The 26,727-nt window shown below is 47.5% G+C and overlaps 2 protein-coding genes across 3 annotated transcripts in view; one reads left to right on the top strand and one right to left on the bottom strand.

The window, feature by feature from the left end:
* Positions 1-382: 382 nt before the first annotated feature.
* Positions 383-16,964, bottom strand: sxc (O-linked N-acetylglucosamine (GlcNAc) transferase sxc). Of its 2 annotated transcripts, none has more exons than XM_077661577.1 (11): positions 16,678-16,964; positions 16,024-16,086; positions 14,424-14,574; positions 11,358-11,601; positions 11,202-11,270; positions 9,227-9,343; positions 5,245-5,444; positions 4,164-4,380; positions 2,761-4,071; positions 1,722-2,296; positions 383-729 (listed from the first exon to the last, which is right to left on the bottom strand). In XM_077661577.1, the coding sequence occupies exons 2-11, from the start codon at positions 16,049-16,051 to the stop codon at positions 579-581; spliced, it is 3,063 nt and encodes a 1,020-aa protein (XP_077517703.1). In that variant the 5' UTR covers positions 16,052-16,086; positions 16,678-16,964; the 3' UTR covers positions 383-578. The 2 variants fall into 2 exon arrangements, with proteins under 2 accessions (XP_077517703.1, XP_077517702.1); XM_077661576.1 differs by having other exon boundaries at positions 11,202-11,276; positions 16,678-16,816.
* Positions 16,965-17,367: 403 nt separating this feature from the next.
* The window catches only part of LOC144128284 (ran GTPase-activating protein 1-like), a 35,334-nt gene continuing 25,974 nt past the window's right edge, over positions 17,368-26,727 (top strand). The window contains exons 1-6 of the mRNA XM_077661578.1: positions 17,368-17,748; positions 18,084-18,211; positions 21,100-21,159; positions 21,312-21,446; positions 22,243-22,422; positions 24,896-25,054. Of these exons, the coding sequence (XP_077517704.1) occupies positions 17,634-17,748; positions 18,084-18,211; positions 21,100-21,159; positions 21,312-21,446; positions 22,243-22,422; positions 24,896-25,054 (777 nt within the window). The 5' untranslated portion in view covers positions 17,368-17,633. The remainder of the gene's footprint in view (positions 17,749-18,083; positions 18,212-21,099; positions 21,160-21,311; positions 21,447-22,242; positions 22,423-24,895; positions 25,055-26,727) is intronic.

Here is a 26,727-nt window from a genome sequence, read left to right as displayed (position 1 = left end):
GAAATATGCAAATTATAACATTTTCCTCGGTTTGGATGATAACTTGCACCTGAAAGGGAAGTGTGTGCCTTGCATTCCAGTTCTGCAATCTCTGTTTCGATTTCAGGAAGAGGTCTGTCCAGCCTGCAAGACAAAGCAGTGAGAAGTCCTCGAGTGGCTCGGACGGAGAATCCCACAGCGGAGACGAATCAGACTCCAGCAGCAGCTCATCGAGTAGCAAGAGCTCATCAAGCAGCAGCAGCAGCAGTAGCAGTAGCAGCACCAGTGACAGCAGTAGTAGCAGCAGCAGCAGCAGCAGTAGTAGCAGTAGCACGTCTTCATCATCGAGTGGTACTACCAAAAAGGCACCCGCTAAGCGGAGCAGAGAGAAATAAACAGGACAGCGGAAATTAAACTTTTTTTTATTATTCCCAACTCAAGGCCTAGCATGACAAGAAAAAGTCCAGTTTACTAGGGATGTTTTCTTTCATAATGTTGTATTTACAGTGCGTAGAAAGTGTTCACAGGGCACTAAAAGGACTGTGGTGCACAGAGAAGCTGCCCCGCGGTGATGTGGATGATGATAGTACCTCCCCTCCTCAGTCCGTGATGTGATCTAGAGGCTTATTCTCTTCATAGTTGGCCCACATCTTAAAGAAAAGGTTCTCCAAGTTGGACGTGTAGGTGCGCACATTGAATAGGGGGCTCTCCATCCGAGCTTGCCACACCTTTGCTCTGATGGCCTTGAGGCTGCAAGGTAACAGAGAGCACACTTACAAAAACAAGAAACTCTGAATACTAGTGGCACTGCGTCAATGTTTTACAAGCCATAACAATCCTGGCAGCAACAAAGGACAATTTTGGATACATGTGTGTGCTAACTGTCCACAAACCTCACTCTCGTTCAACTTCATGTATTCCACATAACGACCATCAACAGTAAGTAATTTGAAACAAAAATGTGTTATAAAAAATTAACACTAAACTACATTTTCCTTTACTTACTCAGAAGCAGTCTTTGTAAGCTCGTTAACTCAGAAATCCAGAAATTTCAAACTGCCAGCTCGGTCCCGGGCAGTGTCCATGTAAATCTATGTTGCAGGCTCGGCAAATCGGATGCTTTGGATCTCGCATTGTTTAAATCGAACGGCCTCCCGGTAGAAGGCCCCGTCCAAATAAGAGAGATGCAGCAAGAGAGCGTCGAAATAGCACTACTCATGCAGAGTCGCTCGCCTTACATGACTCTGACGCGCGCTTAACAGCAGGTGCGATGACAAACGGAACGGCCCCGTCTCCAAGCACAGTCAGACCGCTCAGCTCTGGTTTCGCTTTACTGAGCTTTGTCCCAGCCCACTGTGAGCACGGCTCGACCAGCCAGCATCACCCAGGTGACATACTCCACCTGAGCACCATTTCGGATGCTGATTGGCATGTTGCTGCCAATCAGCTGACAATCAGATGATAACCATATCGTCATGGTTATCATCAGCCTATGGCTTCCACATCTGCCATATGTACTATCGATTCCCTTTTAAGAAATACGCATTACTCGAAAGAAAATCGCTGAGCAAACTTTGCCATGCAGCAAACTGCAGGGCAGATGGACTGTATCATCAGTATATCAAAAGGAAACCATACGCTACTGAGACAAAACTCAATTCCTGAATTCCTGATGTGGCTGATGCACATAAAATGAGCACATTTGGACGACCCATCACACATTATGAACACTATGAACTCACTAGTCTCTGTCAGTTCCTAGCCGTATAGCAATGTCCTGGTATTCTCGGCGGGACCGTGCCACCAGCTCGGGCACGCCCAGGCAGTGGAGCTGGGAGGCAGCCACACGTGACGCCAGGGTCTCCCCTGGCCATGTGACAACGGGCGTGCCTGCCCACAGGACGTCCATGCCCGTCGTGTGGCCGTTGCAGAGTGGAGTGTCGAGGCACACGTCCGCCAGCTGTCCCCGACGCACGTGCTCCTCCTTGGCAGCCACGTTGGAGAAGATGATGCGGCCTGGCTGCGAGAGGCCCTCGGCCTGTGCCCAGGCCTGCACGTGCGCCTCGCCCACCGCAGGAAAGCGCAGCAGCCACAGGACGCTGTTGGGAACCCGCTGCAGGATGTGCACCCACATGCGCAGCGTGGCCGGGTCCACCTTGTACAGCTGGTTGAAGTTGCAGTACACAACGGCATCCTCAGGTAGGCCGTACTGCTGCCGGCAGGTCACCAGGATGGCCCGGGGTGCCTCCTCACCGGTGGCAGCCCGCGTGTTGACTTGAGTGCTCGCCAGGCCATTATGCACCATAACTCCGTTCACCTACAAGGATGATGGCCAGTGCTGCTCACTGGCTCTAAAACGCAGAAGCAACACACGCAGCCACCTCTGCTCTGTGCATTATACACCACGTGATGCATCAGCACTTGCTACATTCTTCACTTCCCCACTGCTTGCCAAGCATAACAGGAATTTGCCTCAATCATGAACTCCACAACATACGGCAAGACTGCCGGAACACTGCAGCCTATTCACTGACACAGCAAGAGGCCATAAATGTGCGATGCTCACAATGTGTTCATTTTTTTTTTACCACATTTTGCTGAAATTTTAATGCTGCTATCCCAGAAGAATCAGCATGGCTGAATGAACTCAAACTGCTTTTCACAGCCAAATGCTATGCCTCTTTGTAACAAGAATTCCAAGAGACTAGAAAATAACACTCACACTTCAACTGTGATGGCTACATCATGATCAATAAGTGTAAGTGAGGAGACAATGATCACCTGAGCTTGCACCTGACCAGAGCTGATCATGGCTTGAACCGTGGTGGGCAGCTCGATGACAGTTTTGACCACCTCCACGCGCTCTCCCTGCTCGGCAGCAGCCACTTCGCGGATCTTCTTCACTTCCGACTTGTCCATGATGGGAGACAAGTCCGTTGCATTCACGATGGACACATTGTCCGGCACCTCGCCATTGCCCTTGAGCCGGGATTCCCGGGAGTCAATGATGGCTCGCTCCATGAGGTGGGGAAACATGTGGCGGTGGTCCCCAACAAAGAAGGTGTGTGGCATGTAGGCCAGCTTCTCCGAGTACTGGCTGGCCAGCTGCGGTGGGGAGGTGACGCGGTCGGTGATGAGGTAGTCCATGAATGGCGCCCCACTGGTGCCCGGGTAGCCCAGCCACATCGCCTGCACGGGGGCCGGCCGCAGGGCAAAGATCTCATTGCGAGCGCCCTTTGTGTAGCCGTTCATATTGACCAGGATGTGGATGCCGTCGGCATGGATGCGGTCAGCCGCCTTCCCGTTGCACGGTATCTGGGACAGGTCCACGAAGTGCTCAGACTCTGTCGCTATTTTGGACCGAAAGCTGGTGCCGTCATCTGGACTGAGGGCATAGCAAAAAACCTCCACACGGGACTTGTCGTGCAGGCCCGGCACACTCTGCATGAGATGTGATGTGGGGTGGTTGCCAAAGTCGGAGCTGACATAGCCGATGCGAAGCCGTGCCTGCCGCTGGCGGGGGTGCTGATAGGGTGCCCGGTGCAGCACCTGAATCTTTTCGAGGCACAGGTTGGCGTGGCGGGCGGCGATGGCCTTGCGGAACTCATGGGAGAGTGGATACAGCATGGAGTGGTGCGGGTGCACGGAGGGCAGGCGGTTCTTCTCCAGCTGCTCGGCCACAATGGCGACCAGCTTTTTCATGCGTCCTTCATAGTCCGTCCAGTCACATACTATTTGCAGGCAGTGTGCCAGATTGCAATAGGCATCTGGAAACTCTGGTTTTAGCTTCAGCGCAGTGCGATATGAAGCAATCGCTTCGGGTATGTTGCCGGAGTCTTTGTGGATGGAGGCAAGGTTGGAGTGGGCGTCGGCAAAGGCTGGGTTTATCTGAATGGCACGCGAATAGCACTGGAGAGCCCCTTGAACGTCACCCATCTCTTTCAGGGTGTTCCCCATGTTTGAGTAAGCATCGGCAAACGTTGGCGAAATTCGGATGGCCTCCCGGTAATGGAGCAGTGCTTCTGACAGCTTTCCCTGCTGCTGCAGGACACTTGCGAGGTTGGAATGGGCGGCTGCAAACTCCGGGAACACCTGCACAGAGTAGTACCAGCTAACGTTAGCACGCACTCAAATACGTGGGTGATGCTGGTGAAGGTAGTCTTAATTCTACTTGCAGGCCTCACCTCGAGCGCCTTAAGATAAAGGCGTGTGGCTTCCTCCACAAACCCCTGTTCTCGCTTGATGTTTGCGAGGTTGTTGAGCGAGTCTGCGTGGGTAGGGCACAGACGAAGCGCAGTCTGGTAGCAGTCTTCAGCCTCGGTGACCTGGCTTTTCTCCTTGAGGGCGTTGGCAAGATTGCAGTATGCATCAGGAAAGTTTGGCTGAAGGTCAATGGCCCGCCTGGAATTAGACCCAAGTCGGGACACTTGTTAGCAAGCAGCCAGTGTTTACCAGTTTTGCACACCGAGTGATTCCATAAGCCTATGTCTCAGTTCTGAAAAGACAGATGCATCTCTACACTGCTCCACATTTTTTTTATAGACACACTGAAGGGGAATACCAAGTCCAGCTAGATGGGTAGGTTCGTGTTTAAAGATTGCAAACATGTCATTTTTACCATATGTAAAGCTTGGATAAGCCAGAAATCAATGCAGAAGCGAAGGACATGTAATAACGCTTCTCAAGAATTACTACGATGGGCCTGGTTGAAGTCAATCCCTCGACGGCTACTATTGGTTCACCGCTTTTATGCGCAACATTACATTGATGGGAAGTACTAAAGCAGCGAGGCAAGCGTTACTGAGAAGTCGAAATATTCTGCTTCACATGCTACCCAGTCAGCCTCTGTAAAGATTCCTTATGCAGCAACTTTAGAAGTGCAAGCAAACTCTCGGGGTCGTTTACACGGTTTCTGAAATGTAAAGCGGCAATGAGCCTGAGAGGAGTGCTCCGCACATGAAGGGCAGTAGGTGCCATGCTGTGTAGCTTTGAAGATAGATACTGCAACAAAAGGCCATTTGACTTATGGGTCGAGTTTTGTTTTCATTTGCTTTCATTTATTAGCCATGAGACTGCGGCTGGATACATGTCACAAACATGATGCACTGCCATCCATGTTTCGTGACTTCATTTGTGATTATCTCAGCACAAGCGACCTCTCTAGCAGAAAAAGAAAAACTGCAGTAGTGTTCCCAAATGTACAACCTACCAGTCTATCTGTTTTCTATTCGAATGCATAGCAGCACTCCACACGGCAGTAGGTACCTGTATGTGTCCACAGCCAGGTCGATGAGGCCTTGCTCGTAGTAGACACAGGCCAGATTACCGTGCACCACAGCATTGTTGGGACTAAGGTTGAGCGCCCGCAGGTAGGCTGCCACCGCCCGGTCAAAGATGCGGGCCTCCTTCAACACATTGCCCAGGTTGATGTACGCATCCAGAAAATTTGGATCCAGGGCCACCGCCTGCAACAGCCCACATCAAGTCTCAACAAACGATGCAACCAAGGTAGCGAACTGGGCCTGTTGATGCAGCACTGCTGGTGAATGCACTACAAAAACAAGGCAAGGGATCGCCATACCAGAAAAACAAAATATGTGTCCATCTCGTCTCTGTGTTCGTCATTTCTGTACACAAAAGATGTACCGTATTTACACGATTGTATGTCAGCCCACTTTTCAAATTTTGAAAATCCGAAGTGCGGGAGTCGACTTACAATCGAAACGAAAACATGGCACTATAAGTAAAGGTGGGACAAATGAGATATCGGGCATGCTACAGTATGGTTGCATTTTTACTGCGTGGCTCCATCGCATCGCTCTTTGTGCTGGCCTTGAGCAGCTGCTATGTCAATGCGCAGAACTAGCATCCCCTCCCCCCGCGGGCGGTGGCTGATGGCGGCTATCGATAAGCAGCAAACTCGCACCCCACACGTGGCTGCAGACTGCGGCTGCTGATAAGCGGCCGCGGCCCGATAACGTAATCGCGTTCTATGGGAAGCTCAAGCGTCCAACACGTTTTCTTTTTACTTTCAAATGCGCCGAAATTCAAGATGGCAGCGACATTTTCCTGTCAGAAAAAGCGCAGTGCACATGGATTTAAAAAGTCCTGCCGTTCTTTCCCGCTCGAAGTACTCGAATAACGCATCATCCACGCATTCACTAAACACTGGCGCGCCATTACTCAACTTTCTTCGAAGTTTTTCTGCAGCAGCTTCTAGAAATTCTTGTCCCATTCCCGTATCCGTTTTCAGTCGAACTTGAAGTCTCGAGACGTTTGGCGAACGTTCCTTCCGTTTTCCCAATGCCATTGTATGACCTCAAGTTTCTTCGCCGCTGTGTACGAATGCATTGCAGACTTTACAACGCCAAAACAAGACAAATGGCGCGTGATGAACGGCATGCGAATGGCTTGAAAAGCAGGATTAAATTGGATTGGATTCTTGAACTGGATGGAGCAGGCCAGTGTTGCCTGGGGATATTCTAGTTCACTGTAGCCTGGGCGAGGAGCATGATAAGGGCGGGGAGAGGAGGAGGGGAAGGGGGGGGGGGGGGGCTTTCCCGGAATGGCGCAGAAATGAGAAATTAACAGTGACGTTAGGCAGGGCTCTTGCATGGGTGGGGGGCGCTTGTTCGGAATTTCACGGTATGTCTGAGAAAGAGTTTTGTGAAGTTACGATGCTTTGCCATAACCCCAAAGACAACCTCTCCACTACTTTGATGTCACAGCCTGAAATTTAGGTGAAAACATGCAGCACAGATGAACAATGCCACCACAAGAAAAAAAACTGCCGACCCTAATTAAAACTCGCAGCATGCTCTGCAGCAAAAGCTATAAACTCCTCTACAGTCCCTCGTCGCAGGCTCTTAGATGCTGTCAGCAGCACTGTTTGAATGGCCAGATTTTCAGGGTGGCATACGTCTGCTTTACCTCTTCAGAATAAGACTATCGACCCCCCCCCCCCCCCCCCCCCCCTCGCTGCACATTACTGAGCAGTTGAGTACTTCTCTTCTATGGCACCTAACTTGCATCACATCCCACATTACAAAGGTGCTTACTGGCTCCCAAATCGTTCAACCCTGCTAATTGCAACCTTACTGTTGCCAAGCACGTGGACTGGCTCATCCATATACACATAGAGGAAGCCTATTTTACGTCCCCTGTGCATGCAATGGACACACCGCTTGCAACGAATTAGCACAGGCCCGCTTCCTAGATAATGCACTGCAAGTCTCTACTACAGTAAAAGCTTGGCAATTCGTCCCCCATTAAACGACCTGCCTGCCTGGTCCTTACAAAAATATATGAAAGGCCATGGGGCAAAACTTTTGGTAATTAGAAACGAATTACAGTGTGCATCGTTTAATTCGACCAAGCACTGCAGCCCCCTAACCAACGTAACCACCGATGATGGTATCGCGGTCACTGGCCAGCTAACCAAGGACAAAACAATTGCAGAAGTCCTGGGCACTGACAACGATGACAATTCAGAAGACGAAGACTTTGAGGAGTTGCCACAAACACCGAAATGCACAGTTAAAGAAGCCACAGAAGCTTTGTCCATGCTGGAGGACTTTTGTGGAAAAACTCCTCAAAGTGTGCATGCTGCGGGAGCATCTGGCAGTGCTTACGGCTACTGCGGCCCCTCAAATTCCAGCCAAACAGCACACGACCATCACACAGTTTCTCAGTAAAGAAAGGTATGTCATGCTGAAGCAAATTTCATGTTTCTTTTGTTCATTCGATATTTCGGCATTCGGATAATCCGACATTTTTTCGTGGTCCTGTCAGGGTCAAATTAACGAGCTTTACTGTATGCGGTGCAACATTACACTCCCCAAGTGACATGGAAACTGGCAGGAAATGTCTAGAATGAGAAAGGTTGGTGAAGAATTTTACTGGCAGATGTCACATCACCGCAAGTTATCCCGAATTGGAATTGAAGTCGGCCAGAACAATGCAAATCAGCACACTTCTGCCTACAATGACATTTTCACTAATGGTTCGAAACGCTCTTGAGTGTGCGACCCATGGCTGTCTGTGCAGGGCGGCTCTCACCCGGCCTGCTTTCTTGCTGGCTTCATTATTAATGTGTTGCGAATTTCTATTAATGTTCATTTCAGCTCGAGATTACTGTGTTGATGGTTAATAGGTTACAAGATTAGATATTTTATAAGCCGTGGCTTATTCCAAAGCTGGTTTTTCATTGGGCTTCATTGAAGAGCACTTTAGGCCTAGTGACTGAGAGCAAGCAGCGTGCTACCAGTCCACCATGCACGAAGCAGCCATTCTAGTGGCACGCATCCGTAAGAACAAGTGCCATTTGTTGGAGGGAAGCCGAACACTAGTGTGGATGTTCTCTGTCTAAACTTTTGTGGTCATTCTAACGTTTTGCTCTTTCAGATATGAATGCCAACCACACAAGACGACAGCACGCGGCCTACATGTGATAGCACTTCTTGAGGGAGTCTGACAAAATGATGAGTCGTCAGCACGGTCCTACACAAGTCTGACCAGCTGAAAGTCGAAAACAGCCCGGCAAAATAACACAAGTGAAGCGAAACTCTTGTGGATTTTATTTTTCCTTCAATTTTTTTGAAGCATTTTTCCTTCTGCCAAGTTTAGGGGCCCACCAAGTTTTGGAGGTCCAAGCCTTACGCGAGTAAATATGGTGGTACATTGACAGCTAGATTTGCTGGCACAGTTATGTCCAGTATACGTGGTACAGTATACGTCCATTATGCGATATTTTGTTAAGGGGCCCAGGCCTTACACAATTATATATGGCGGTACATTTTTACAGCCAGATTTGCGGGCACAGTTATGAGAATGCACCTACTGTGCAAGATTTCTAACCACACGGTGGTTTTGTGCAGTTCCCTTGAAGTTGTGTAATCAGGGCTCTGCTGTACATAGCCTCATGCCAATAGCTGAATGGTCTGCATGGTGTCGGCCAAGCAGGATACTGGCTCTGCATAAGTGTTCCAATTCTATGTCACAGTGCACACGGGCACAGTTTCTGGCCCCTGTTCTTCCTCCTTTCTGTTTCATGCTGTGCACCCATGAATGTAGACAAATTTTATCCTTCACTGTTCCCCACCACATTTGTATGAGGCACTCCAGTTTCATGTCAGAAGGCTGATTCAAGTGCCCGGGAGTTCAGGGCATACATTATCATTGTCAAATCCCCCACCCCATCCATCACATGCACTTACCATTAGCACAGGGAATGAAAGAAGTGGCTCACCTTTTCGAAATGATGGATGGCCAGCCATATCTCCCCTTGTGCATTGAATACGCAGCCTAGATTGCTCCAGGCCACGGCAAACGTTGGGCAAGTCTCGATGGCCTTTAGGTAGCAGGCCTGTCGTAGCCCCAGAGCCCCAAACACACACATCAACAGGGAAGTACTGCAGAGGATGATCAGGTGTTGCAGGTGCCTACTCGTACTGCTCGCAACCGCAGCAGTGCGCTTGCGCAGGTGAAGGGGTAGGAAGGGGTTTCAGCAGTAGGGTGGGACGCGCACGCTTGCTGCCGCAGAGCGCCGCTTGGAGGCAGGGACGCTGCCAATAGCTGCCGCAGCACGCAAGGGGAAGGGGCAGGGCCCGCAGGCAGCACCTTCTCCCCTCTCCCCGGGCAACAGCAATCAACAGAGGGCACAACCCGGGGAACAGTGCAAGGAGGTGCCAGCCAAGCGGGCCTCAGCCACCTTCGGCGGGGACCACAGAGAAGCCAAAGAAAGGGGGGCAAACCCGGCGTCAGGGGCAGACTGACCGGGCACGCTGCCGGGTTACCACTGCAGGGATGCTGGGGGGGGCTGCCGCAGTCTTCCACCCACGGTATAACCGTGACCGTCACGTGGCCGCTCGCTGTGCTACCAACGCTACACCCCAAACGAGTTGCTTAGAAAGAAAAGAGAAAAAAGGTCACATTAGTGGAGCTCCCACAGGGGGAAGAGGGGTGGGGGTGGGTGTGTGGGGAGAGAGCGGACACCTGGCAGGCGCCCCCTCTCTTAGCCGGCCCTTGCCCAGTGCTTGGCTGCCGGGAACCATCCCAGGGGGACGAGAGCCGGGCTCACCTCGTCCACCACTAGCCAAGCTGGGCGCATGATCAGCTTCGCACACAAAGAAGACACTGTTCTGACAATTGCGGATGCATAAGACAGGCTAGCTGACGCACCTGCAAAGAAAGAACAAACAGTGCAAATGAAAATGCGGGCAAAACGGGAGGAGACTCGAGAGGACACCGTACCATCCTCTGCTCATCTCTTCCCCTTCCACCTTCGTCCTCCTTTGCACCACTTGTTCTTTCATGGGCAGTGGCCGCACTCTCGCCAGAGGTGGGAGCGCATGCTAGCGCTAACCTAACTTCCTGCCTCTCGATGCTTTTGCTTGAGCGCCATAATGATGTTTAACCAAGCTTTACAAAGCTGGAGAAAGTGACTATTTTTGCAGAGGAATGCAAGAGAGAAAAGAGAGAGAGGAAGATTAGTCTAGCCGACTGCCTGCCAGGCACACTACCCCTGCAGGAGGAATCTCAACAAACTGCCAGAAGTGAGGCTCCCTCCCAGCCGTTTGCTTGCGCACTGCGCGCTGCCGCTCTGTTGCGCGTCGCCACAGCTGCCTCCGCTTTGCTTGCTGCCCGTCGCGCCAAGAGGTGCTCCGGGTCATCAGCAAGGCAGCTGCTCCTGTGCGAGGGGCCGTCGGACGCTCCTGAAGACATGCGCACATGCACGCGCCGCTGCATCGCCGCTGCAGCTGCAACGCGCCGCTGCCGCCGCCTGTTGCTGCTGCTCCAACGGGGACATCTCGAAGGTCCCCCATTGGTTTCCGCGCTTTGCCAGGTGATGAGGAGAGAGGTGAAGAAGGGATCGAAACTGAAAACTATCGCAGCCAATTGAAGCTCTGGCAAAGCGCATCGAGTCCTTTCTTCGAGTCGTCAGAATCGCACTAGGCCGGCAAAGGCCGAAGGTGATGGCACCGAAGGAAGGACTGGACCAAGTGCCGCTTTACTGGCAACCAAGAAACCAAAAAGGAAACGCTGCGCCACATGTTCAGATGCCTGCAGGAGGGAGCCTAACTTCCCGTGGCAAGCCCTCAATAGTCCCCCTGCCGAGGAAGCGACCCGATGCTATCCAGTTAGCAAGCTGATGCAAGTCTATAAAAACGTCAAGCAGCCATACGACAGCATTGCAGGCAGGCTACCGAAAGCGCCAAACTTACCTTGGCTTCATCTAGTCTACCTAAGGCTTTCAGCAAGTTCCCCAGATCACTGCGAACGCAGTACAAATCCTGAAACAACAAGACAAAATGCGCAGGCTGGTAAGATACCCGTGCCCAAGGGGCACGCTTTCAATGCAACTCTGTAAAGCAACTCACTGGGTTATACTGGAGTGCAGACACGTAAGCCTGCACAGCCTGCTCCATGTCCCCAGCAGCAACCAGAGCTGCTGCCAAGTTGATGTAGCCGTCTATGAAGTCCGGCTTGAGCCGCACAGCATGGCGGTAGTTTTCCAACGCGTCCGATAGCTGGCCTCGCTCCTTGTAAACATTGCCCAGGTTCGAATAGGCCTCGGCCAGCAAAGGATTCTGCTTGATGGCCAGTGTGGAGAAGTTGGCTGACCTGCAAGTTTGGTCAGTTACCTATAGACTGACCAGAAACGTGCACCATACAACTAATGGGTACACCCAGCGACATCAGTATACCCCGGCGTATTGCCAAACTTTCCTAAACTTTGCCAGGTCCTCTCTAAACATCTAGGCAGAAAGGCATGGCAAAAAATTCACGGTTATGTGCTGGCAAGTATTAGGAGCTTTGGTGCTTCTGCCAGAAGTGATGTCACTTCCGATCTAATGATGTCACTTCCCTCCCGCCAATCAGCCAATGGGAATGCTCCAGTCCGGTGACGTTATGTCCCTGCAGCCAATCAGCGAATTTAGCTCCCGACGACACACTTTATTCCCGATGAAGCTTCCAATGCTATCACATTAATAAAATTTACAAGGCTACTGACCCCCATAAGACAAGTATATTACAACCAAACTTACTTTGATGTTTAAAACAACCCATATCTATCAAATGAGTAGAGAAACTACTATTACCACTATCATTTTTTTGCTGCTATTGAGGGCAAGAAGTGCGAAAGTTTCCTGTCAGGGATTTACTGACTTCACATTACATGACGGTTTCTTAACTTGACATAGGGCGTTGTACGCATGGGTCATAACATCACACTAACGCTTGTGAGTGCATGTCAGCTTCTGCGAGTTAAGTGGACGCAAGTGTGAGTGAGCCCCTGTGAGTGCGTATACTATCAGTGTCAAATGAAATACAAACAGCAGATTCCATGACTTTTATCACAGGCTGCACTGCACAACAGTTTTCAAGAGCTGTCTGTCTGCTCACTCATTCAGCCCCGTCCTCTTTCAGTATGATGTCATGTCTCTGGCAATGGCCACGTTATTGAAAATAATACACTTGGATATCAAAGTAATGCATTTCACCAGCTAAGGAAGCTTTCTCCTCATGCGATGCAGCAATAATATTGATTAGGCATTTTGCGTTACCTTTGACAAAGGAACCAACAGCCTCTAAGTGATATTTAGATGCAGACAGTCTGATACGCCTACCCCACGGCCACTGCAAAGGCCTTCGAGAATCGGGTCCTTATGTTCAAAGGCATACTGCTACATTGCACTAGTGGTGTGCCTTTGCCGCTAAGGGCCTTGGAGATGAAGGCCCCTGTCCAGGACCTTTGGTGCCCAAAGGAGCGGCCTTTAAGTACTTGCAATAGCAGCGCCATCCGACATAAAAAAGTAAAAGCAAAGAAGAAAAACCTCAGTGACCAACACTGCTTAAAAATATCTTACAAATACAAAAAAGATTTGTTTGGTTTTACTTTGTAGACAGGAGTTACTTTATGCTCGTACATCAACACAGTAAAAAGTAGCACCAATACAAAGTGCCGACGGTAGCCAAGAAAACGAAACCTGCTCCTTATGATGAGGAATGCTCTCAGCAGTTACTGTATGAAGTAAGATGAGAAAATTCTATGCTCAATGAATGCATAAAAAAAATACTCCATTTTAGCTTTAAAACTCTCACTTCAGCCACCTTATGCACAGCAACACATATTAAACCTCAACGACTGTTTCACCTTTAGGCTGCACCGCATAGCTGTGTTGCTGCTCTTCCGAGGTTTTGCTTTGGTGAAAAGAGGTGCCCTTGCTGGAAATGCCTTCGAGGAGTGCCGTGTGACAGGGGCATAACAGTCACGTGGTTTTTATTTACGTTTCGGAGGCTTTCTTTTTAGCGTGACAAAACTAATCTAAAGCACTGCCGCTGTGACAGCTTCAGACCTTGCGAGCAGGTGGCGTCACCGTCCGTCAATCAACGCACGACAGGCCGTACCCTGCTACACTCTGCCAATCCAATCCAGCAACCACCGTGTGACACGCCATAACCCCTCTTTTTATCCCCTTCTGTTGTCCCTGCTCCTTGAGCACTGGTATCACTCAAAATAAGTACCCCCTTCTCCACTCTACCCCACTCGCTATGTGCCACTCTCTCCATATTCCCTCTCCCTCAATCCCTGAAAGTGGAGAGGAAATTTTCTTTCCTCAACTTTGCCACTTCCCACCCTCTTTCAGTCTTCCCTCTCCACACTGCCACCTACAACCAAGGCTTCAAGACAGACGGATGGACTGACATTTTCAGACATGGGGTTCTAATCGTGATGCAACAAAAACTGAGGAAGCAAGGTTTTTTGGGGGACGCTTTACGATTTGGCACTGGAATTTCAGCCCGATATACAATACCTGAAGAGTTCTTTTTTTTTTTAATTTATTTACTCAATTGAACAAAGTATAAAATTACTCTGACTTGCTACATACAGTGGTTGACAACAAGGTAGAAGTTGCATTCACCTGCTTGCACCGGTATACTTTTAATACCTGGGCTAAAATTAGCTGGGACACTTGGTAGCTTAGAGCTGCCCAGTACAGACACCAAGTTTACAACTTCCACAGAACTGCGTTGAAACATGCAAGAAAATCCAGTAACACCTGAAAAACTACAGTGAAGCGCTGAAGCTAAACGTCCTTGGACAAGTATAGTGTTGAGTTATAGCATGCACAAAGCGCAAGACTTGATAACCAAATGAAACAATAAGATTGATTAATTGTGAAAAAGTATGAACAGACACTATTATTAAAAGGCCTTGGATGGCATAATCAAAACGAAAAGGTTGAACTGAGCTTTTCAGAAGAAGCCTTCCAAGAACAGCCAACTGATGTACACTCCAGCAATTGGAAAATTTCTCTCTCACTAGCTCAAACAATTTGTCAACACTGCGCAACAGCCATACAGAATGGGCAAATGAATGGAGGCACTAGGCCACACTGTAGCAGAGGGTATGTCAAGAGGCGCCACAACGCGTGTCTTACTTGTCCAGTCGACGACATTGGAAGTGTATGGAACTCAGAAGCAGGAGCACGCCAGTGTTTGAGGGATCCTGTCGCCAAAGTTGCATGCAGTGGCGTTCAGCATTTTCGTAGTCACCTGCCTGGTATTCCCGGTGAGCCAGCTCGGCCAGGCCTGCACAGGGTCAGGCAGAGATGAAGCGCAGACCTTTCATCTAAACTGTGGGCACTCAAGCCAGACACAAGCCTGCCGTATGCAGTACACAAGACCCTTGTGACCACAAGCACCACACACAGCAAGACTGAAATTCCCAGCCACAAATGCATACCTACTTAGAATTGTACCAAACAAAAATTTCACCTTCACTTAAAATGGGAGAAACGCATTTGTTAATCACGGATAGAACTATTTCTGAAAACACTTATACTGGTTCACAACATCTTTCTGATGAGCAGTTTCAGAAAACACATTTTTTATGAGTCTGGAGCTACGCAATGTCACAGTAAGTTTGAATATTATGTGCAAATGTGGCAGTACTAATGAAGCAGTAATTACGAGGTTAAAAAGAATGACACCACAGCAAATGTTGCCTTAGTCCCCTTGCTAGTGCTGACCACAGGCTCCAAGATGCCAGAAGGCTTCAGTCCCAGAAACTGCCATCAGGCAAAACATTAACTGCAGGTGGCAATCTGTCAACTTGTTGAGTACCCTTAGGTCACAACAACTGCTCATGTTTATTGTGCTTTACAATAGTGCACTTAGTGACACTAAACAGCTGTAAAGTGATGCACAAAAAAAAACAAGGGTTTAGGTTACTACTTGGCAACGCATCCTGCTGTGATTTGAATCAGTCTTATTTTATTGTTTGTTTCACATAGTGCACCCTTGCATAGGGTGATTAAAAATACAAAACTAAATCATAAAAATCAGACACCAATTAGTGTGCAATTATTGATCATGCATAAATTAACAGAAAAGGTCGGAGGAAAAAATGTTAATTACTACTTGCCGGTGCCTGCTACGGTCTGATCCATAAACATTTTATCGCGCTCCCCTCTACAGCGGCACCATGTACTGCAGAAAATGTCCCTTCTTATATTCCATCAAGTTTCAAAACGAAAATAAAAACAAAAGCCTTTGCAGATGGCAAGTTTATCGCTTAAAAAGCACGCGTAATTCCCAAGTACGTATAACAGATGCCTCATAAAGAAACAGAAGTTGGAAACCTTAACTGCGTTCAACTGAGCACAGATAACGGGATCGCCTCAAGATTAGCGGTTATCGTCGACTACACCTTGAGCAACTCCCATAAGAGGCACGAATGATGAGCTAAGCATGGGATAAACATGGCGTAGTTAAACACCCCGATCGCACGAGAACATTCGGCTTAGCGACTGCCTCTAAGCTAAATGGCGCAAGGCCGACGTGGCGCAATGCGCCATGAGAAAGTAGAACGATCCTAATGACGCAGCCAGTGCCTCAGAAATTCAGTGTCAATGGCTGCCTCGAAGCCTTCATGCGCAACATATTTTTTTCTTTCCGCGATGAAGGGTGCAACAAGCTAATTCAGGAAAGGAGACGCGCACACGGTTCCACGAATACAGACAAAAGAATCGCGCTTACTCTGAAACGCCGCAGCCGTGGTCGCCATCTCACCGGACCCGGTCACCTCGTGCCACTTCAGTCCTACCGGCGCAGGAACCCAAAGCGAACGTCAGGTTATTCAGTGCGCAGCCAACAAAAGCAAGGCCCGAGGATGCAACGTCACGGGCCAAATTCCCTGGCGGCCTTCCGCGTAGCCTCAGGCAGCGCCATGGACGCCACCTTCGGCTCGCCGGCTTGCTGCCGTCACAACAGCCAACAGCACGCACAGAAATCTCCCGAGACTTAACCAAACAATACACCGCAACAGCTGCAGCAGCTGAAGGACCAATCATTATTCATGGCATACAGGAAGCCGAGTGCGTCAATCGGGAAGCACGCGTCAATCAAAAAAATCTCGCACAAACGAACATCTCGGCGGGCCCGTTTGTTACAACGCTTTGCAGTGACCTAAACAGCAAACAGCAAGCTTTTATTTCAACACAAACTCCTTGTTAGGGCCCAGACGAGTAAGCCTAACTTTATTCAACCCAGAAGGCACTCCCGCTGCGCACCATACGGCGGCGATTTGCCCTCGAGACGGGCATCGATGAGCAACCACGAGCCCTGCGCTGAGTTGCCGTGCATTAGCCAGCTACACCAAAGGTGGAGCGTGAAGCAATTGCCGATACTTACCGTAAGGTGTTGCGAACAGCACCCGAACTCAAAACCCAGCGGAGTCGGCAGTCAATGCACCGCGCAAGGCCTAAATGACCATAGATCAAATCTCCCTAACGTAATAACACAGAAAAATAACTCCACTCATGACGTCAGCATACGTCAATGTTGACGGAAGAGAGAGTGGAAAAGCACGGCAGGAACGGCAGTTCCTAGAGATTCCAAGTTGCGCTGTTCACAGAAACTACAAGGAACACTGCAACCTGCGCGAACCGCGCTACGACGAAATCACATACACTTTGTACAATTAATACAGTGGCATAATGAGATTTTTAAGCTTTCCTTCTTTAGTTGGAATTATTGTGCGGAAGCGAAACTATGAAGACGCTTCGGCCACAGGCACAAACCTTACGCTGCCTTGTGGCACAAAAGCCGACACATAGCGGGCAAACTTTAGTAACTTACAGATTCCACCCGCTACAAAGCAACGTTATAGTGAACTAGAATGTAGCAACGTGCTACGCAGCGCTACAAAGAAACAAAAACTAGCGACTAACCAAAACTAACCATTATCATCATCATTATTATAAATTTAAAAATAGAGTGCATAAAAATTACATGTTTTATTCAAAGAAAATAAAAAATCTTTGTAACGACCATTGGTACCAACGGTATCAACTAACAATGATATTTTACCTTTGCGTTGCTTTAGTTCCTTTAGCCGTAGCCGTGCTTGCAGCCAGGTCGAGTCGAGTTGCACCGCGCCAGTGCCGCCGGCAAGTTGCCGCCGCCACTGCCGCTGGTTCCCACGCTGTTTTGCGCTGTGCCGTACAACGCCTGGCGCTGCTTTCTTTTGGCTTTGGATGCAGGTAGCACGCTGACGAAAAGCGTGCCTGATTCCAGTTGAGGCGCTTTTTCATTCTTCATTGTGACCACCTAATCTCGTTGGACTGAGCTGCGAGTTCACGAATAGAATGGCAGCGCCCGACAACGTGAAGCAGCTGACGGACCAGCTTTCGTCAACTTCTATAGACTCCAAAGAAGTCAGCTTCAAAGGCGAAGCTCTGAAGCTTGACAACGAAAAGGATGGTAAACCTCTCATTTATTCAAGCCTTTTGTAATCACCGACTACTACTATTTTCCCCTTTGGAATTGGCGATTTCCAGCTAATGCTCGGGTCTGCTGCATGCTACATCCATGCATTTGGCATTGATTGTTCCGCACCCGCATTATTGATGCGCAAAGATGAAACCACGCAACTTGTAGGCTTTATTTGTTTTCATTGTTACAGCATTCAAGCAATGGTTGACATCCTGTTAGAAACTGTGGCAATTCGTTTTTGAAAGTTTTGTGCTTGGCGATGTATTGTGCGAACATTTGCACAGTTAACTTATGCCCGATCTTTTTGTTTTTGTTTCCTTTAGCGGACATCATTGTTGAAGCGATAGCCCGCTGCCCGAAGTTGGAAATGCTTTGTCTAGAGGGCAACACATTAGGCCCTGACGCAGCGAAGGCTATTGGGAAAGCTCTGGAAGCACGTCCAACTTTAAAGGTATAGAATCTGAATGAGAAAAAAAAAATTTTTGGGGCATCTGATTGGGCAAACTGCTTTTCTGTTTCGTGCTGCTGCCTCGAGATTTTATTTCCGAACAACACTCCTGTACTCATTGTTTTACACTTTTTTAATGCCATGTGATGGGAACAGAATGCTAGATTAGGTGAGGTGGTGTCAATCCATTTATCCATAGTGCAATCCCAGACACACGCACAAGAAAAAGGTGCACAGCACAGTGCTGAACATTCAACTGAACTTTAATGCTAAAACAAACTAGTAAACTGAAATTTGCCTTATATGCAGCTAACATTTAATTGAAAGAGCTGTATTGCATGCGTGCATTTTCTTTGTATGGCTTAGCGACTGTGACATTTGACTGCTGGGCTCAAGTACACAAAAACTGAATCCGGCCATTACCCGCCGTGGTGGCTCAGTGGTTAGGGCGCTCGACTACTGATCCGGAGTTCCCGGGTTCGAACCCGACCGCGGCGGCTGCGTTTTTATGGAGGAAAAACGCTAAGGCGCCCGTGTGCTGTGCGATGTCAGTGCACATTAAAGATCTCCAGGCGGTTGAAATTATTCCGGAGCCCTCCACGCACCTCTCTCTTCCTTTCTCTCACTCCCTCCTTTATCCCCTCCCTTATGGCGCGGTTCAGGTGTCCAATGATATATGAGACAGATACTGCGCCATTTACTTTCCCCAAAAAACCAATTATTATTATTAGTATGCCCATGGCGGCCATGTTTGAATGGAGGCGAAATACAGCAACACCTGTGTGTTGGGGTGCCAGTACACCTTAAAAGTGCTCAAAATAAATCAGGAGCTCTCCAGTGCGGCGTCTCTCATGGCCCATATTGAGCTTTGATATGTTAAACCACACATACCATATCGTACTGTGTGCATATGGTAACAAAGAGTGTGCGCACTGGCACCAATGGAAGGCTCAGTGTTCACACAGTCTGTAATGAGCTGCCACTGTGGTATGTTGTCCGCTACTGCTTCCCAGCCATGCTTGGCTCGCAGTGAGCACATTTGAAAACACTGATGCCAAAATTATCTTACTTTGCATTAAGTGCTTCCCATTCGTTTTGATTCAGCAGCATTGTTTTTTTTCTGCATACAAGCATTGAACTGATAATCAGAGGTTGAACAATGTCTGGGCCTTTCCTCACTCGTGTGCCCTGTATGCATGCATGAAGCTGTCCCAAGCCATTTATATTCTGCACCAGTACTCCCAAGCGTATAGTGCGATCGTATATTAACTTTCATAAAAGGCCTCTATTTAAATATTGGAGCTTTTTTGAATGTGATTTCTGGTTTGGGGCATTTAATACACGTTGTATGTTCAGAATTGAATTAATGACTGGTTTCATTAGTAATGCCTAAAACAATATGTGAACCATTTATTATTATTTTTTTACACCCAAAGCTGTTTACTTTTTTCTACCTGTTGAATGTATAGACCTTCCCAATTTGCGTGTCGCCGTATTGCTTGCTGGACTGCTTTTTGCGCCTGGCACTACCAATCAGTGTTGTAGGCATTACCGGAAGAAAGTAACTAAATACGTTACTCGTTACGCTAAAAAAAAAAAGAGAACGCGTTACCATTACCCTTACCGAAAAAAATTAACGCACGTTACTTTGCCGTTACTTCATGGCCATTAATTTTAATTAGTGCGTATTCATCTTAAGAATTCACAATAACAATTTAATAAAGCTCACATTTCACGTAAAGCTTCTTGCCCAAACAATGATTTTATGTGAAATCCTGATTTAACGAGAATACTTTACAGAAATGTGCAGGAGCTTAGCAATGTTATAGTGGCTTAAAGTGGCCTGTAGAGTTACATGTGATGGCTTTGAACTCTGGCACATGGTGAAGCCATTTTCTGAATGTAGCATTAAATACAAAATGACACTTCATCATGAATTCTAACTTCACAAAAAAAAACATCGCTGAACTCTCAACAAATTTAAGGTAATTCTCAAAAATGTGATGTTCCAAAATGCTCTGCATGCTTCCACTCTGTAGAGAGTTGTGTGTATGAGTGGTTTGGGAAGGGGAGGTAGGTGAAAGCAAGTGTGTGAATGCGTGTTTGTGCAAGCGTTTCGTCCTTTATGGCTATTCTGTCTTTTTTTTTTTTTAGTTGGGTGCGTCGTCAAGGGCAGGTGTTTTCTGGCATGCATGTGAGCCACAACAGGGGTCGTCGGAAGCACCTGTACATTTTGTTTATATACAACATCACCTTAGGTGCTTTGCGCTTTTTTTTTTCTAAAAATGGGTGCAGAGTGGGTGACGATTCGAACTAAAAGTAACTAGTAACGCGACACCTCACGTTACCGAAAAATTTTAACGTAAGGACGTTACCCGTTACAGTTCCAAAATGATAATGAGTACATTACAAAGTTACCGAAAAAAGTAACGCGTTACCGCCAACATTGCTACCAATCCACCATGCCTGCGGCATCTGCGCACAGCGGTTTAGCAAACATTAAAGTGACGCCCAGGGAGCAATTGGTGATGCCAGGTGTAAAAAGCAGTGCAGAGAGCAATATGGCTGCGCCCAGGTTGGAAAGGTCTGTGATGGCTTGCATTAACGTGACGCTGGCTGCCATGTTTGAGACTGGGAACATGGTGAAAGACTTTTATGTTTTTCTGATTCGCTTATCGCCACCTGTTCCAATTTGCACCATTATTTTAGTTGGTCTGACTTCTGCTGCAGTAGCTATTCCTGTTGCTATGTCATAGTACCCATTACATCAAGGGCAGCTTATCCATAGCACAAATCGAGAGCATTTCTTTGAAATATGTGTGGAAATCTTGGGACTATTACTGAACCACGCTGACCATTTCCTGACTGTGTTACATGTCATCTACTTTCAGAGAGCTTTGTGGAAAGATATGTTCACCGGTCGTCTCAAGACTGAAGTTCCCAATGCTGTTGTACGTGAGTCAAGCCTGCTTTCATGGTAGTCATGCATACTGCTGGCGACAAGACTGTTTGTGCAGCCAGCCGTCTCACGTTTTTTATATTTGTATTGCCATCTGCGACATATGTGGTGTTGGCAGTGATGGATGATTACTTTTTGTTTCAGAGGTATCTCAGTGCTGGCGTGTTGTTGTCAAAGGCAAATTTGACAGAACTGGATCTGAGTGACAATGCATTTGGACCAGTTGGCGCTGAAGCCTTGGTTGTCCTGCTAAGCTCATCATGCTGCTTCCAGCTTGAGGTCTGTTCTTTGATCACAAACTGCACAGATATCTTTATCTCATATCTTGCCTTTTGTGGTAGCAAAGCACTCTTTTCTTATTGCTGTATGAATTATTAAAATTTCATGAATGGCCTTCACGAAAAGGAAACATACTGACCAATATGTGGTTGGCAGGAGGCTGGCTAGTGTTCTTGGTGGATTGCTTAGATTATCATTTTAGATGAAAGAGCAGTTACAAGTATTGCTGGTCTGAGCACAGGAATGTAGCTTCATGCAAAAGCTGTGCAGCTTTTGTAGATGATAGCACCTAATTCTGGGGATCAGACTTGGGATCACTGCTGGACCTGGGCAATTTCTGTTCCAAGTGGTGACCCAGATGGCAACTGAACAGCAGGGAAAGGATGAAATTCACCTTCATTTCATAGCGGAAGGTAGTCTGGGGACTTCTGGGTGGAGTAAGTCCTTGGTGTGGGAGTAATTGAAATTAACATCTACATGAGTGCAATCGTGCGGCTGTGAAAGGAAGGAAAGTTATTTTTAAAAAGCCGTACAGCTTCCATTTATGACTGCATGACTATGGTGTGGGAACGTTCATTGCTGTTGGTCACTTGTGAGGTGCCTACTCCATTTCGGGGGGACTGTTTGAGGGAATGAGTAACAATATAAAAGTAGTTTACTTACCTTGAGATGCAAAAAACTAACCATGTACCCTGGGGAAACTGCGTTGTGAGACAGTAACGGTTGTTTGTCTATTGCACTGGTCTTGACTTGTGTCTCAAGGTGTCGAGTTCAGAGCATCGAGGGTTTGGTGCAGGTTTTGCAGCTGAACAACAATGGCCTGGGCACTGGGGGTGCTGGTCTGTTGGCCAAGGCCCTGACAGCTTGCATCACAAATAGCACGGAAGCTGGCAAGCCTTTGGCTCTCAAGACATTCATCTGCGGCCGCAACAGGCTGGAAAACCCTGGAGCTATTGCCCTGGGCGCTGTGTTTGGGGTGAGTCTCGCTGCATGTATCGAAAACTTCTATTGACACAGATAAGTTCTGGCGTAAGATTTTGGAGTGTCTTTTGATTCATTTTGAATGTATATAAGCTCGCCATTTAGTCAATGCATTGCAAATAAACGTCAGCTGCTGATTGAAACTGGTTTTATGTGACTGCTGGTTGATGTGACTGCTAAGTTGTCAGTGGTGCACAAAAGAACTGGTCATAAAAAAATAGCAGTGTCTCATTCTACAGCAAGAAACAAAAAGTATTAGAATTCCAAAAGGCTCGGTTGAACCAGCAAATCAACTGGAAAAAAAACGGCGGCAAATGTGCAGATTTCAAAATTACATGCACTTAAAATGGCAGGAAGTGAGATAAGGCAGATCTAAAAGCAGAATGATCACATATTTCGATGGTAGACCAGAAGGTAATTCCAGTTTGCCAGTGCCCTGGGAATAAAGGAATTGTAAAAATTTTTTGTTTGGCATGAAGGAATACAAACTTTATGACTGCTTAATGCAAGCTGAAATGTAAAGTGGTGGCATTTATTGTAATCTGTTCTTAAGGAAAAAGTTTTGGTAATATATATTTTATGAAACAAAGGCGGTGTGTTTTTCTATTTTGCAACAGCAGCAGTAATGATAAGTTTGCTTTTATCGTAGTGACGCTAGGATTACAGTGGTGCTGAAAAAATAAAACCTGCCGCCTGGTTTTACGCATGGTTTACAGATTCAAGTTGGCCATTGAGCATCTCTTGACTGGGGTCTCGTACAGATCCTGCATATTTTAATTTAGTACTAGTTTGTGAAGAAGCAATTTTACAGGGTTAACGGAAAGATAAAAATTGCAGCATGTGCATGCAGTTAGCGTTGCTGGTTACATGCGTCTTCTAGGGAAAATTAGAGGAAATTAATGCACCGGCTTAAATATTTGTAGCAGGACACAGATTCAAGCTTGCGGTTATATCAAGCATTTGTGTAGGCAGTGTAGCACAGCCGAGCCCGGGTATATTGAACCCGGATATTTCTAATTATTGTCTATATCGAACACACAGATTATCCCCTGAAATATCTGTGTCTACGGTGATGACAAACCAAAAAAACAACGTTTCGCAGAGGAAGTGCCAGAAGTGGTACATCACGCCAGCCAAAGGAATGAGCACACTGTCTCGTTTTGTACAGGAGCGAGCTTGCGATGCTTCGCTTGAATCACAGAAGTGACGTTTACATATAGCTTCCTTGTATTATACCGCACCTAAAGCACTGTTTGATCTTTCGGAGTCACCACGTGATCACGTAAGCACAGCACAAGACGGAGAACCCTTAACTGTGCACTGCCAGCCAGCTTGCCTATGGCACTGCTCACAGTAGGCTTGATGTCATGTCCTTCAGTTGTGACCAGGAGCATGCTGAGTATAGCCCGGCACCGCTCACAAACATAAAAATACGGCCATCCACTCAAAAATAGCCAGCATGATGACTGTACACTTGAGTGATCATCTCTTGTGAGTGAGAATGTGATGTTTTTCAATATTTTTAGGTTTTTATATGCTTTAAAAGAATAACCAAAAGGAAGGCAGGATGTTTGCTGGCTGCAGAAACTGCTACTTCTGCTGGACACCTGATCTGCTGCCAGATTAGATAAAATGGATAGCGAGGGTGATAGGGAGGACAAAAACACAGGGGGGGTGATAAGTAAGGGTAGCAGAGGGAATTACTATTTAAAATGGTGCACAAGGATCGCGTTCACAAAAACACATGCATGCAAACGAGGTGAGATTGAAGATAACTACTCATGTACACCTCCTACCATGTCATAGTTTGTGTTTATACTCAAAATTTATTGTAGGTGCTAATACATATCTGTCTATTCACTGAGCTGAAAACCAACCATCACAGTTGCATGTTGAAATGTATATAAATGGGTGCTTGGATACAAAGGTTTCTTTCTAGAAATATACTATATGCATTGTGGTGTATACTATATGCAACATCGTGTTATCCTGTGAGCACTCCTCTGGTTGTCCTAGGGCAGGGTTTCTAAGACTGTGCCCCATGGAACCTCAGTGTTCCCTTGAGTGATTTTCAGGGTTGCCCGGTCCGAGCACCTCAATCGATGCTTGCCTCAACCACCATCTTTCCTTTACCCACTTCATTTTGGGGCTAATCACACTGTTATTGCTCCTCTCTGACTGTTTCACTGCACAACCAGTCATTATTAATTGAATTTGGGCATTTCTTGAGGTGCCCTATATCTGCATGGTCGATCTTATTTATATGTGTGTCCTGTTTGCATGTGTATCTTATTTGCATATGTGTCCTATTTGCAAGGAGGGGGTAGAGGCCATGACCTGCGTGGTTCCTTAGCACCTTTCAGGGTTTCCCAGGGCTATAATGATTGAGAACCCCCTGCTCTAGGGTCAGATACAGTCCACTACTCCCTGCTCAGCCTTCATTATTATTATTTTTTGCCTTGGTACAGAAATTGACGTCACTGGAGGAAGTCGCTCTGCCTCAGAATGGCATCTACCACGAAGGCATTGCTGCACTGGCCAAAGGTCTGATGTCCAACAAGAACCTTCGTGTACTCAACCTCAACGACAACACGTTCACTCCCGAAGGTGCACGACACATGTCAAAGGTATCGCGCCTCCATTGTTAATGCTGCCTTCACCACCACTGAACTTCAGTAACGCCTCCTAATCAGTATTGGCAAACTTGCGATGTGTTGGTTGCATGCCTCGAAATGACTGGACACGTCAAATTTTTGAATGCATCTTTTTTTTCTTGGGAATGGTATGCCAGACAGTAGTGTACATAAATCTTAGTTTTCACCACCTACTTGACAGTTGAAGTGAGCTGAGGATGACCACACGAAGGCTACACCTGACCATTTTGCTGGTTCCTGGGCACTGTCGATGGGTGCGAGAGGCGTAAAGGGTACCGACCACTTGACTGCTAACTGTTCACCCCGCTATATCTTCTGTGACGCTGTTGGCATGAGCGAGGTGAAGCGCTAACACTTGCCACGTCACCACCAGTCACTAGTGTAGTGAGGTAAAGCCTGCCATCCGAGTGGGTACAGCTTGGCGCTCGGCAGTTTGATATATAAAGTTCGAATTGCATATGTTTGACAAAAACACAGTTAAACCTGATTATAACGAAATTGAAAAAAGTCCAAGATTTTTCGTTACATCTAGGTTTTTGTTACATGCAGTTTCCGTGAGAAAAGTCGAAAGGACACTGCAGAACGGAAACTAAAGTAAGAAATAAATGTAGTTGAAATTACCTTGAAAATGTTTACAGAAAACAGAGTTGCTTGAAGTCATAAACAAGGCGAAACGTCTCACGACACGATTGTGCTGATAGCGCGACTGCGGCAGCAGCCATTGCCACCTCCACTGCGGCTCACACAACTTTGATACGAGTGGGGTGGGGAGCGCGGGGGATGCGGGGGCATCGCAACCGAGCTTGAGGAGAATGCACGCATTCGCGCTGCCGCCGTAGACCTCCACCGCAGAGGCATGTGCTTCTACCGACATGTTCCCTCTCTCACTCTTCCCCTCGCTGTTGCCCCAGGAAGCGGATTCCTCACCCTGTCTCTGGCGCTCTCCGCCATCCCCGCCCCCAAGGCGTGAGAGCTATCAGCGCCGGAATCACGCGAGCAACCGCACGGTGGCGGTGGCCACGCACTGCTCATGTCATTTTCTTTTCTTTTTTTGCTATGCCTTATTATTTTCCGCTGCTTTTTATCATAAACTGTTTTAATGTCATGTTGTATGACGTTCCAAAGAGAATGTGCCGACGGCGCTGGAACACAGCGCGTAGTGTCAGCTGCGGTCGCTCGTTGCAACTGGCGTTCCTCTCATGTCAGTTCGTTCTTTATCGTCACGAAGCTTTCGCCTGGTTCTGCCACATTTCTAGTAACTCAGCACCAGCTAACAGATAGGTGACATAGCCAGTTCGTTATACCAAGGTCAACTGTCGCAACACATTCATTACATGGAGGTCTCAAATATATATGCGCTTCAATGGGGGCAGTGTTGGGGAATTGAGAAATTTTGCAATATCAAGGAATTTGGTATATGGAGGTCCATTACATCCAGGTTTAACAATAATTCATAATATATCGAGGTTTGAATAATTTTTGTTATGTTTAATTTACACCAAAAACAGTTAAATGGCACTGGTGAAGTATGTACAGCTGCCAGCAGAGGTTTCCGGAACACCGAAACCTCAAGATAAGCTGAACTTCCGCTTTGCTTGAAGGTGTGTGGCCTGATGCTGAGGGCTGTGCAGAGAAATGCAGGGAGC

Source organism: Amblyomma americanum, chromosome 4 (assembly GCF_052857255.1).
Source record: "Amblyomma americanum isolate KBUSLIRL-KWMA chromosome 4, ASM5285725v1, whole genome shotgun sequence".
NCBI lineage: Eukaryota > Metazoa > Arthropoda > Arachnida > Ixodida > Ixodidae > Amblyomma > Amblyomma americanum.
Note: the sequence above shows the minus strand (reverse complement) of the source record. Positions and strands in the feature narration are given on the sequence as shown.